This window comes from Macaca thibetana, chromosome 14 (assembly GCF_024542745.1).
Source record: "Macaca thibetana thibetana isolate TM-01 chromosome 14, ASM2454274v1, whole genome shotgun sequence".
Classification (NCBI taxonomy): domain Eukaryota; kingdom Metazoa; phylum Chordata; class Mammalia; order Primates; family Cercopithecidae; genus Macaca; species Macaca thibetana.
Genome location: NC_065591.1, coordinates 47,858,252 through 47,870,674, shown reverse-complemented (window position 1 = coordinate 47,870,674; position 12,423 = coordinate 47,858,252). Strand labels below are relative to the sequence as shown.

General features: G+C 37.5%; 1 protein-coding gene across 1 annotated transcript in view; it reads left to right on the top strand.

Moving 5' to 3' along the window:
* The window catches only part of OTOG (otogelin), a 95,436-nt gene that overhangs the window by 66,918 nt on the left and 16,095 nt on the right, over window positions 1–12,423 (top strand). The window contains exon 37 of the mRNA XM_050759239.1: window positions 11,667–11,850. Within this exon, the coding sequence (XP_050615196.1) occupies window positions 11,667–11,850 (184 nt within the window). The remainder of the gene's footprint in view (window positions 1–11,666; window positions 11,851–12,423) is intronic.

The following is a 12,423-nucleotide window of genomic DNA, read 5'->3' as shown; positions in this document are numbered from 1 at the left end:
CCAGTTATTGAGAGATTGTTGAAATATCTGACTATAATTGTTTATTTGTCTATTTCTCCTTGGAGTTTTATCAGTTTTTACGTACATATATTGAAATTCTGTTATTTAGGTACATAGCATTTAGGATTGTTGTGTCCTTTTGATGAATTAACTCTTTTCTTCTTAGGAAATGGCCATTTTGTCTTGGTAAAAAGTCTTTGTTCTGAATTACACTTTGTCTGACTTGCCTGTAATAGCTTCTCCAGCTTTCTTTTGATTGGTGTTAGCACGTATACCTAATATGTATATCTAAGATGTATCTTTTTTCATCCTTTTACTTTAACCTATTTGTGGCTTTTTATTTAAAGTGGAATTTTTGGCCGGCATGTAGGCTCATGCCTATAATCTCACTTTGGGAGGTTGAAGCGGGTGGATTGCTTGAGCCCAGGAGTTCGAGACCAGCCTGGGCAATATGGCAAAACACAATCTCTACTAAAAATATATATATTAAAAAATTATCCAAGCATGGTGGCACATACCTGTAGTTCCAGATATGCAGGAGGCTGAGGTGGGAGAATCACCTGAGACCAGGAAGTTGAGGCTGCAGTGAGCCATGATTGCACCACTGCACTCCAGCCTGGGTGACAGGAGTGAAGTCCTGTCTCAACAAACAAACAAACAAACAAAAGTGGGATTTTTGCAGGGGGTAAATAGTTGAGCCTTCAGTTTTTAAAGATCCAATCTGACAATCTCTGCCTTTTAATTGGGGATGTTTATACCATTTATGTTTAATTTGGTCCTCAACATGGTGATGTTTATATATTGTTGCTATTTGTTTTCTGTTTGTGACATCTGTTCTTTGTGCCCTCCTTCTTCCTTTTTTTGCCTACTTTGGATTGTTTTTAATGACTCCATTTCATCTCCAATGTTGGATTATTGTCTGTACTTTTTTTTCTCCTTTAATGGTTGCTTTAGATATTACAGTATGTAATTTTACTTTGTCACAGACTAGCTACAAATAATATTATATTGCATCACATACACCATAAGAACTTTATAACAGTATACTGCTAATTCCTTTCATCAAGCCTTTGTGTTATTGTCACAAAATTTACTTCTATATTTATTATAAACTACACAGTAAATTGTTATTGTTTTTCCTTAAGCATTTAATTTACCTTCTAAAGAGATTTTTAAAACAAGGAAAGTTTATATTTACCCACGTATTTACCATTTTGTGCTTTTTATTCCTTTGTGTAAATCTAGATTTGCATCTGGTATCATTTTTCTTCTGCTTGAAAGATTTCCTTTGACACTCATGTAGTACCGATCTACTGGTGATAAATTCTTTCAGCTTTTGTATGTTGGAAGAAGTCTTGGTCTTTCCTTCATTTTTAAGAAATACTTTCACTGGGTATAGAATTATAGACTGATAATTTTTTCTTTCAGTACTTTACAAGACTTTGCTCCTGTCTTTTTTTTATTGAGGAGAAATTGACATAACATAAAATTAAGCATTTTAAAGTGAACAATTCAATGGCATTTAGTACATTCACAATATTGTGCAACCATTGCCTCTGTATGGCTCCAAAACATTTTCATCACCCCAAAAGGCAACCCCATACCCATTAAGCAGTTTCTTCCTATTCACCTCTCCTCACCATCCATGAACTGCCAATCTGCCTTTTGTCTCTGGATCTACGTATTCTGAATATTTCATATAAGTGGAGTCAGACAATATCTGTCCTTTTGTGTCTAGCTTCTTTCACTGAACTCCATGTTTTGGGGGTTCATCCACATTGAAGCATGTATCAATGCTTCATTCATTTTTATGGCTGGAATAATATTCCATTGTATGTATATACCACAGTTTGTTTATCCATTCATTTATTATGGACATTTAAGCTGTTTCCGTATTTTTGGTTATTTTGAATAGTGCTGTTATGAAGTTCCACTATCTTTTATCTTGCTTATTTCTGATAAGATATCTGCTGTCATTCTTTGTTCCTTCATACATAATGTAGTTTTTTTCTACCCCTTTTTGCTGCTTTTATGATTTTCCTTTTATCACTGTTTCTAAGCAATTTGGTTATGATAGGCCTGGTAATTCAGTTCTCTTTTGGGGACTTCAATGACATGTGTATTAGGATACTTGAAGTTGACCCACAGATCACTTATGCTCTCTGTTCATCATTTTCTTGGGTCTTTTATTAGTCTGTGCTTCATTTCAGATAGTATTTATTGCTCTATCTTTAAGTTCATTAATCTTTTCATTTATAGTGTCTAAGCATATTAATTCCATTCAGTGGTTTTCATCTCAGACATGATATTTTTCATCTGCACAAGTTTGATTTGGGTCTTTTCATATCATGAACATCTCACTTTCTTCTGTTTTCCTCTAGTTTCTTCAGCATGTATAGTTAAAACAATTTTTAAAATAACTTTATATTTCCTTATCTACCATGTGTGTCATTGATATTTTCTTTCATTATAGGTTGTATTTTCCTGCTTCTTTGCATGCCTGACAATTTTTTTAAATTGAATTCCAGACATTGTGAGTTTTGCCTTGTTGGATGCTGGATATTCTTTCATTTTATTTTTGAAAATATTCTTGAGCTTTGTAGTAGTTATGCTACTTGGAAACAGTTTGATCCTTCTGAGGCTTTCCTTTAAGCTTTGTTAGGTAAAGCCAAAGTAGCCTTTATTCTGAGTGTGATTTTATTCTTTATCCTACATACCAATTCCCTGCTACTAAAGCAATACCCTTCTGCATACCCTACCTTATACTCTACATATTAGGAGGTTTTTCTATTCTAGCTGGTGGTAGTCCCAACTATTCTCAGCCCTGTGTTAGCTCTGTGGATTTTTCTGTCTGTTCCTTTCAGGTGGTTCTAGTTCTGTGGATTTTTCTGTCTGTTCCTTTCAGGTGGTTATTTTTCTAGTCTCAGGTAATTTTCTCACCTGCATACATTGATCAATATTCAGCTGAAAATTCAGGACAGGGTCAGGACAGGGTTGGAGGGGGATTCTGCAAAGCTTCAGAGCTCTCTCTCTCTCTTTCTCTCTCTCTCTCTGCCATGCAAACTCTAGCTACCTTGGCCTTTATGAACGTCCATCTCTTGTCTTCTAAACTCTAGGAAACCACCAGGCTCTGCCTGGTTTCCTGCTCCCTGCACTGCAGCCTCTAAACTCTCTAAGTAATAACCTTTGGCAATAATAAGGCTTGCCTCATTTGTTTCCATTTTTTGTTTTCAGGGATCACTCTCCTGCATTGCCAACTGTTCACATTGGAAAACTGTTGTTTTGTATATTTAGTCAATTTGTTTGATCATTTAAGGCAAGAGAGTAAATCCAGTTCCTATTACTCCACCTTCGTCAGAAATGGAGGCTTAAGTCCTTAGTTTTTAACCTTTTATTCTTTGTCCTTGCCTGGACTTCAAGTCCTGTGAATGCAGGCGAGGCTCCTCTCTTGGGCTTCAGATACGTATGTTTACTCCCAGAACTCAGAGAGTGCTCATGGATCATGAAGCCCAATGCCCTGTCTCTACGAATAGGAAGGCTCAGGCTAGGAGAGCCAGGGGCTTTCCTAGGGTCACAAAGTTTTCTTTGTGACTGCTGGGCTGAGGCTCCCTCTACATAATAGTTCATGTGCTGCATAATTTGCTGCATAAAACAGTCTAATCCTTTTTAATTTTTAATTTCTATGGGTAGATGGTAGATGGTAGTTGTACCCCATATATTTATGGGGTACATAAGAGATTTTGACACAGACATTCAATGTGTAATAATCACATCATGTAAAATGGGATACCCATCCCCTCAAGCATTTATCCTTTGTGTTATAAACAATCTAATTATATAATCTTTTAGTTATTTTTAAATACATAATTAAATTATTATTGACTGTAGTCATCCTGTTGTGCTGTCAAACACTAAGTCTTACTCATTCTTTATAATTTTTCTTTTTACTCATTAATCATTCCTATCTCTCCCTCAACCCCTCCACTACCCTTCCCCTATGGCCATGAATTCAATTGTCTTGGTTTTTAGATCCCACACATAAATGAGAATATGTTAGGTTTGTCCTTCTGTGCCTGCTTATTTCATTCAACATAATGACCTCCATTTTCATCCATGTTGTTGTAAATGACAGAATCTCATATTATTATCACTGAAGAGTACTCCACTGTGTATAAGTACCACATTTTCTTTATTCATTCATCTGCTGATGGACACTTAGGTTGCTTCCAAATCTTAACTATCATGAACAGTGCTGCAACAAACATGGGAGTGCAGATATCACTTCAATATATGGATTTCCTTTCTTTTGGGTATATACCCAGATTGCTGGATCATATGGTAGCTCTATTTTTAGTTTTTTGAGGAACTTCCAAACTGTTCTCCATAGTGGTTGTACTAATTTACATTCCCACCAAAAGTGTGAGGGTTCCCTTTTCTCCACATCCTCACCAGCATTCGTTATTTCCTGTCTCTTGGATAAAAGCCATTTTAACTGGAGTGAGATGATTTCTCATTATAGTTTTGATTTGCATTTCTTTGATGATCTATGATGTTAAGAACATTTTCATGTGCCTGTTTGCCATTTGGATGTCTTATTTTTTATTTTATTTTATAACTTTTAAGTTCAGGGTTACATGTGTAGGTTTCTTATGTAGATAAACTCATATCGCAGGGGTTTGTTGTACAGATTATTTTGTCATCCAGGTAATAACTCATTAGTTATTTTTTTGTGCTCTCATTCCTCCCACCCGCCACCCTCTAGTAGGCTCCAGTATCTGTTGCTCCCCTCTATGTGTCCATGTGTTCTCATCATTTAGTTCCCATTTATCAGTGAGAACATGCAGTATTTGGTTTTCTGTTTCTGCATTAGTTTGCTAAGGATAATGGCCTCCAGGTCCATCCATGTTCCTGCAGAGGACATGATCTCATTCTTTTTTATGGCTGCATAGTATTCCATGGCTTGTATATACTACATTTTCTTTATCCAGTCTACCATTGATGGACATTTAGGTTGATTCCATGTCTTTGCTATTGTGAATAGTGCTACAATGAACATATGTGTGCAGGTGTGTTTATGATAGAATGATATATATTCCTCTGGGTATATACCCAGTAATGGGATTGCTGGATCAAATGGTAGTTGTGTTTAAGGTCTTTGAGGAATCACCACACTGTTTTCCACAATGGTTGAACTAATTTGCACTCTCACCAACAATGTATAAGTGTTCCTTTTTCTCTACAACCTTGCTAGAACCTGTTATTTTTTTGCTTTTTAATAATAGTCATTCTGACTGGTGTGAGATGGTATCTCATTGCTGTTTTGATTTGCGTTTTTCTAATGATCAGTGATGTTGAGCCTTTTTCATATGCTTATTGGCTAAATGTAAGTCTTCTTTTGAGAAGTGTCTGTTCATGTCCTTTGCCCAGTTTTTAATGGGGTACTTTGTTTGTTGTTGTTTTCTTGTAAATTTGTTTAAGTTCCTTATAGATACTGGATGTAAGACCTTTGTCAGATGTATAGTTTGCAAACATTTTTCCCATTCTGTAGGTTGTCTGTTTACTCTGTTGATAGTTTCTTTTGCTGTGCAGAAGCTCTTTAGTTTAATTAGATCCCATTTGTCAATTTTTGCTTTTGTTGCAATTTCTTTTGGCATCGTTGCCATGAAATCTTTGCCGTTTCTGTGTCCAGAATGGTATTGCCTAAGTTATCTTCCATGGTTTTTGGTTTTGGCTTTTACATTTAAGTCTTTAATCTATCTTAAGTTAATTTTTGTATATGGTGTAAGGAAGGGGTCTCATTTCAATCTTCTGCATATGGCTAGCCATTTATCCCAGTACCATTTATTGAATAGAGAGTACTTTCCCTATTGCTTGTTTTTGGTGATTTTGTAGAAGATCAGACAGTTGTAGGTATGTGGCCTTACTTCTGGGCTCTGTATTCTGTTCCATTGGTCTATGTATCTGTTTTTGTACCAGTGCTATGCTGTTTTAGTTACTGGAGCCATGAAGTATAGTTTGAAGTGAGTAGCATGATGCCTCCAGCTTTGTTCTTTTTGCTTAGGATTGTCTTGGCTATTCGGGCTCATTTTTGGTTACGTATGAATTTTAGAATAGTTTTTTTTCTAGTTCTGTGAAGAATGTCATCGGTAGTTTGATAGGAAGAGCATTGAATGTATAAATTGCTTTGGGCAGTATGATCATTTTAACAATATTGATTCTCCCTATCAATGAGCATGGAATGTTTTTCTGTTTGTTTGTGTTACCTCTGATTTCTTTGAACAGTGTTTTGTAATTCTCCTTGTAAAGATCTTTCACCTCCCTGGTTAGCTGTATTCCTAGGTATTGTATATTTTTGTGGCAATTGTGAATGGGATTGCCTTCCTGATTTGACTCTCAGCTTGGCTATTGTTGGTGTATAGGAATACTAGTGATTTCTATACATTTATTTTGTATCTTGAGAGTTTGCTAAGTTGTTTATCAGCTGAAGGAGCTTCTGGGCTAGAACTATGGGGTTTTCTAGATATAAGATCATGTTACCTGCAAACAGATAGTTTGACTTCCTCTCTCCCTGTTTGGAGGTCCTTTATTTCTTTCTCTTGCCTGATTGCTCTGGCCAGGACTTCCAATACTGTGTTGAATAGGAGTGGTGACAGCGGGTATCCTTGTCTTGTGCCAGTTTTCAGGGGGAATACTTCCAGGTTTTGTCCATTCAGTGTGATATTGGCTGTGGGTTTGTCATAGATGGCTCTTATTATTTTGAGATATGTTCCTTTAATACGTAGTTTATTGAGAGTTTTAAATCTGAAGGGGTGTTGAGTTTTACCAAAAGCCTTTTCTGCACCTATTGAGATAATAATTGGTTTTCGTCTTTAGTTCTGTTTATGTGATGAATTACATTTATTGATTTGTATATATTCAACTCCTCCTATTGCCTCCTAGAGATAAAGCCTACTTGATCGTAGTGGATAAGATTTTGATATGCTGCTGGATCCAGTTTGCCAATATTTTATTGAGGATTTTTGCATCGATGTTCATCAATTATGTCTTCTTTTGAGAAATGTCTATTTCAAATTTTTTGCACATTTTTAAATCAGATTATTAGATTTTTTCCTATAGAGTTGTTTGAGCGCCTTACATATTCTAATTATTAATCCCTCATCAGATGGATAGTTTGCTAATATTTTCTCCCATTCTATGGGTTGTCTCTTCACTTTGTTGATTGTTTTCTTTGCTGTGCAGAAGCTTTTTAACTTGATGTGATCCTATTTGTCCATTTTGCTTTGGTTGCCTGTGATTGTGGGGTATTATTCAAGAAATTTTTGCCTAAACCAAAGTCCTGGAGAGTTTCTCCAATGTTTTCTTGTAGTGGTTTTATAGTTTGAGGTTTTAGATTTAAGTCTTTAATCCATTTTGATTTGATTTTTGTATATGGTGAGAGACAGGGGTCTAGTTTCATTCTTCTGCATACAGATATCCAGTTTCCCCAGCACCATTTATTGAAGAGACTGTCTTTTCCCCAGTGTATGTTCTTAGCACTTTTGTCAAAAATGAGTTCACTGAAGTTGTGTGAATTTGTTTCTGGGTTCTCTATTCTGTTCCATTTAGTCTATATGTCTGTTTCTTTGTTTGTTTTTGTTTTTCAGAGTCTTACTCTGTCTCCCAGGCTGGAGATCTTGGCTCACTGCTACGTCTGTCTCCCAGGTTCAGGTGATTCTCCTGCCTCAGCCTGCCAAGTAGCTGGGGTTACAGGTGTGCACCATCACACCTGGCTAATTTTTGTATTTTTAGAAGAGACAGGGTTTCACCATGTTGGCCAGGCTGGTCTCAAACTCCTGACCTCAGGAGATCTGCCCACCTTGGCCTCCTAAAGTGCTGGGATTATAGGCATGAGCCACTGCACCCAGCCTATATGCCTATTTTTATGCCAGTACCATACTGCTTTGGTTACTATAGCTCTGTAGTATAATTTGAAGTCAGGTAATGTGATTCTTCTAGTTTTGTTCTTTTTGCTCAGAATAGTTTTGGCTATTCTGGGTCTTTTATGGTTCCATGTATATTTTAGGGTTGTTTGTTCTATTTCTGTGAAGAATGTCGTTAATATTTCCATAGGGATTGCATTGAATCTGTAGGTTGCTTTGGGTAATATGGACATTTTAACAACATTGATTCTTCTAATCCATGAGCATGGACTATCTTTCCATTTGTGACTTATTCAATTTCTTTCAGCAGTGTTTTATCATTTTCATTGTAAAGCTCTTTCACTTCTTCGGTTAAGTTAATTCTTAGATAATTTAATTTTTCTTGCGGCTATTGTAAATGGGATTACTTTTTTTATTTATTTTTCAGATTGTTCACTGTTGGCATACAGAAATGTTACTGATTTTTGTATGTTGATTTTGTAATCTGAAACTTTACTGAATTTTAAAATCAGTTCTAATAGGTTTTTGGTGGAATCTTTAGCTTTTTTCCAAATATAAGATTATGTCATCTGCAAACAGGATAATTTGACTTCTTCCATTCAAATTTTGATGCCCTTTATTTCTTTCTCTTGTCTGATTGCTCTAGGTAGGACTTCTAATACTATGTTGAATAACAGTGGTGAAAGTGGGCATCTTTGTCGTGTTCCACATCTTAGAGGAAAGGCTTTTCATTTTCCCCCATTCAATATGATACTAGCTGTAGTTCTGTCATATATGGCTTTTTTTTTGTTTTGTTTTGGGATGTATTGTTGTAGCAACTTGTTTTTTTTTTTTCCTTTTTTAAAAAAATTTATTAATTATTATTATTATACTTTAAGTTCTAGGGTACATGTGCATAACGTGCAGGTTTGTTACATATGTATACTTGTGCCATGTTGGTGTGCTGCCCCATCAACTCGTCAGCACCCATCAACTTGTCATTTACATCAGGTATAACTCCCAATGCAATCCCTCCCCCCTCCCCCCTCCCCATGATAGGCCCCGGTGTGTGATGTTCCCCTTCCCGAGTCCAAGTGATCTCATTGTTCAGTTCCCACCTATGAGTGAGAACATGCGGTGTTTGGTTTTCTGTTCTTGTGATAGTTTGCTGAGAATGATGGTTTCCAGCTGCATCCATGTCCCTACAAAGGACACAAACTCATCCTTTTTTATGGCTGCATAGTATTCCATGGTGTGTATGTGCCACATTTTCTTAATCCAGTCTGTCACTGATGGACATTTGGGTTGATTCCAAGTCTTTGCTATTGTGAATAGTGCCGCAATAAACACACATGTGCATGTGTCTTTATAGCAGCATCATTTATAATCCTTTGGGTATATACCCAGTAATGGGATGGCTGGGTCATATGGTACATCTAGTTCTAGATCCTTGAGGAATCGCCATACTGTTTTCCATAATGGTTGAACTAGTTTACAATCCCACCAACAGTGTAAAAGTGTTCCTGTTTCTCCACATCCTCTCCAACACCTGTTGTTTCCTGACTTATATGGCTTTTATTATGTTGAGATATGTTCCTTTTATGCTCAGTTTTTTTTTAGGATTTTTATTATGAAGGGATGTTGAATTTTATTGAATGCATTTTCAGCATCATTTGAAATGATCATATGGTTTTTTTATCTTTTATTCTGTTGATATGATGTATCACTTTGATTGATTTGCATATGTTGAATCCCACTTGGTCGCAACTAATGATCTTTTTAATATATTGTTCAATTCATCTTGCTAGTATTTTTTTGAGGATTTTTGCATCAATATTTATCAGAAATAATGACTTGTAGTCTTTTTTTGATATGTGCTGGTCTGGTTTTTGTATCAGGGTAACACTGGCCTCATAGTATGAGTTTGGAAGTATTCCCTCCTCCTCTATTTTTCAGAATAGTGTGAGTAGGATTGGTATTAGCTCTTCTTCAAATGTTTGGTAGAAGTCAGCAGTGAAGCCATCGGATCCCAGGCTTTTTTTTACTGGGAGACTTTTTATTACAGCTTCTATCTCGTTACTTGTTATTAGCGTTTTCAGATTTTGTATTTCTTTGTGGTTCAATTTGGTAGGTTGTATGTGTCTAGAAATTTATCCATTTCCTCTAGATTTTCTCTTCTACTGGCATATAGCTGCTCATAGTAGTTGCTAATGATCCTTTGAATTTCTGTAGTATCAGTTGTGATGCCTCCTTTTTCATCTCTGATTTTGTTAGAGTCTTCTTTCTTTTTTCTTAGTTAGGCTAAAGATTTGTCAATTTTGTTTATCTTTTCAAACAAACTTTTAGTTTCATTGATCTTTTGTATTTTTTTCATTTCAAATGTATTTCTGTTCTGATCTTTATTATTTCTTTTCTTCTACTAATTTTGGATTTGGTTTGCTTTTGCTTTTTTAGTTCTTTAAGATACATTGTTACATTATTTATTTGAAGTTTTTCTTCTTTTTTGATATAGGCACTAATAGCTATAAAGTTCCCTCTTAGTACTGCTTTTGCTGTATCCTGTAGGTTTTAGTATGTTGTGTTTCCATTATCATTTGTTTCAAGAAATGTTTCAGTTTTTTTCATAATTTCTTTATTGACCCACATGACATTCAGGAGCATATAAAACAGTCTATTCTTGAAGGGAGGAGATTAATTCATTACAAATACTTTAAAATCTTAATCTTCTTATATCCCATTTTTTTCAGTGTAAAACTATTATAATAACCTATGGTACATCCAAATTTAACCTTCTTAATATGCAGAAGAGGTTGTAGCCTTGAATTTAAAGTGTTCGTGAGAATTAGAGTGTGTTGCATGTTTAACAAATATTGAGTGAGCCCCAATTTACGTCAGGCCCAAAGGCAGGTGTTGGGGATTCAAAGGTGAATCAGACATAGTATCTACCCTTAAGAAACTCAGTTCACTGGAGATCTTGATGTGGAAACAGATAGATTTCTGTCTTAATGGTCAGCACAGAGATGAGGAAAGCCCAGAGTAGGGGTATGTAACCCCAAGGCTGGGAATTTAGGGAGAATCTCCCAGAAGAAATGATCTGAACAGGATCAAGAAAGACTTCCAGGCCGGGCGCGGTGGCTCAAGCCTGTAATCCCAGCACTTTGGGAGGCCGAGATGGGCGGATCACGAGGTCAGGAGATCGAGACCATCCTGGCTAACACGGTGAAACCCCGTCTCTACTAAGAAATACAAAAAATAGCCGGGCGAGGTGGCAGCGCCTGTAGTCCCAGCTACTCGGGAGGCTGAGGCCGGAGAATGGTGTGAACCCAGGATGCAGAGCTTGCAGTGAGCTGAGATCCGGCCACTGCACTCCAGCCTGGGCTACAGAGCGAGACTCCGTCTCAAAAAAAAAAAAAAAAAGAAAGACTTCCAGAAGAAATGATCTGAACAGAATCAGGAAAGAAGAGAGTGATTGGAAGGGCTCAGGATTTGTGTTTATTTGGGCATTAAGATGCAGCTTGCCTCCTGTTGTTGCATTTCTTGTTTCATTATATTTTTCCAATAAAAATATTTTTAGAATCCTCCCATGCCACTTTGGACTGTGATTTGGCTGCCTGTGCCTGAAACAGAGCCTGGCACATAGCAATGCCTAATAAATTTTTGTCAGATGATGGGTGGATGGATGGATGAACAGATGGATGGATGGATGGATGGATGGATGGATGGATGGATGGATGGACAAGCTGTGCTCACACTGAATTCCCTCCCAAGGTGACTGTGGACTCACAGCCTGTGTGGCCACCTGTGAGCAGATATGGGTTCAGAATTGAGGACACAGGCCACATGTACATGATCCTGACTCCCTCACACCTCCAGATCCAGTGGCTCCACAGCTCAGGACTCATGATCATGGAGGCCAGCAAAGCCAGCAGCGCCCAAGGCCATGGCCTGTGCGGTGAGGTGGGACCCAGCTTGGGGGAAGGGAATGATTCCCACTTCCGCCTCTGCCCCCAGACATAATTCCTCCTGGAGCAGGAAAGGCTGGGACAGAATACCAGGCCAGAGGTGGAAGCAGCAGAGCTGCCAGGGCAGGGAGGCCTAATGTCTTGTGTCCTGGGGCCAAAGCTGCCAATAGGGAGATATAAGAGGGCTCTGGACTCAGCAAGTTGTCACTTCAGCCGGGATTGTCTGTCAGCTTCCCTCACAGCCTTCTAATGTCGGATAATCCTTTCCATCTGCATGAGCCTGAGCATTTCACAAAGCACTTTCACATTCTAATCTTATTTATTCCTGGTCATCCACACAACAGCACTGAGAGATGGCCATTAGTATCCCCACTGAACTAAAGAAGAAAGGGGACTCAGAGAGATTAAGGGGCTTACCTAAGGGCACACAGCAAAGCTGCCACAATACACAGAACTAACGCTCTTCAGACCATAGCATAATTGCAGAGCATGCCCTAAGGGATTGAAGTATTCTCATAAGGAAAAGAGGTATCAGACAAGCCTGGATGTGGGCTGCTGCTGAT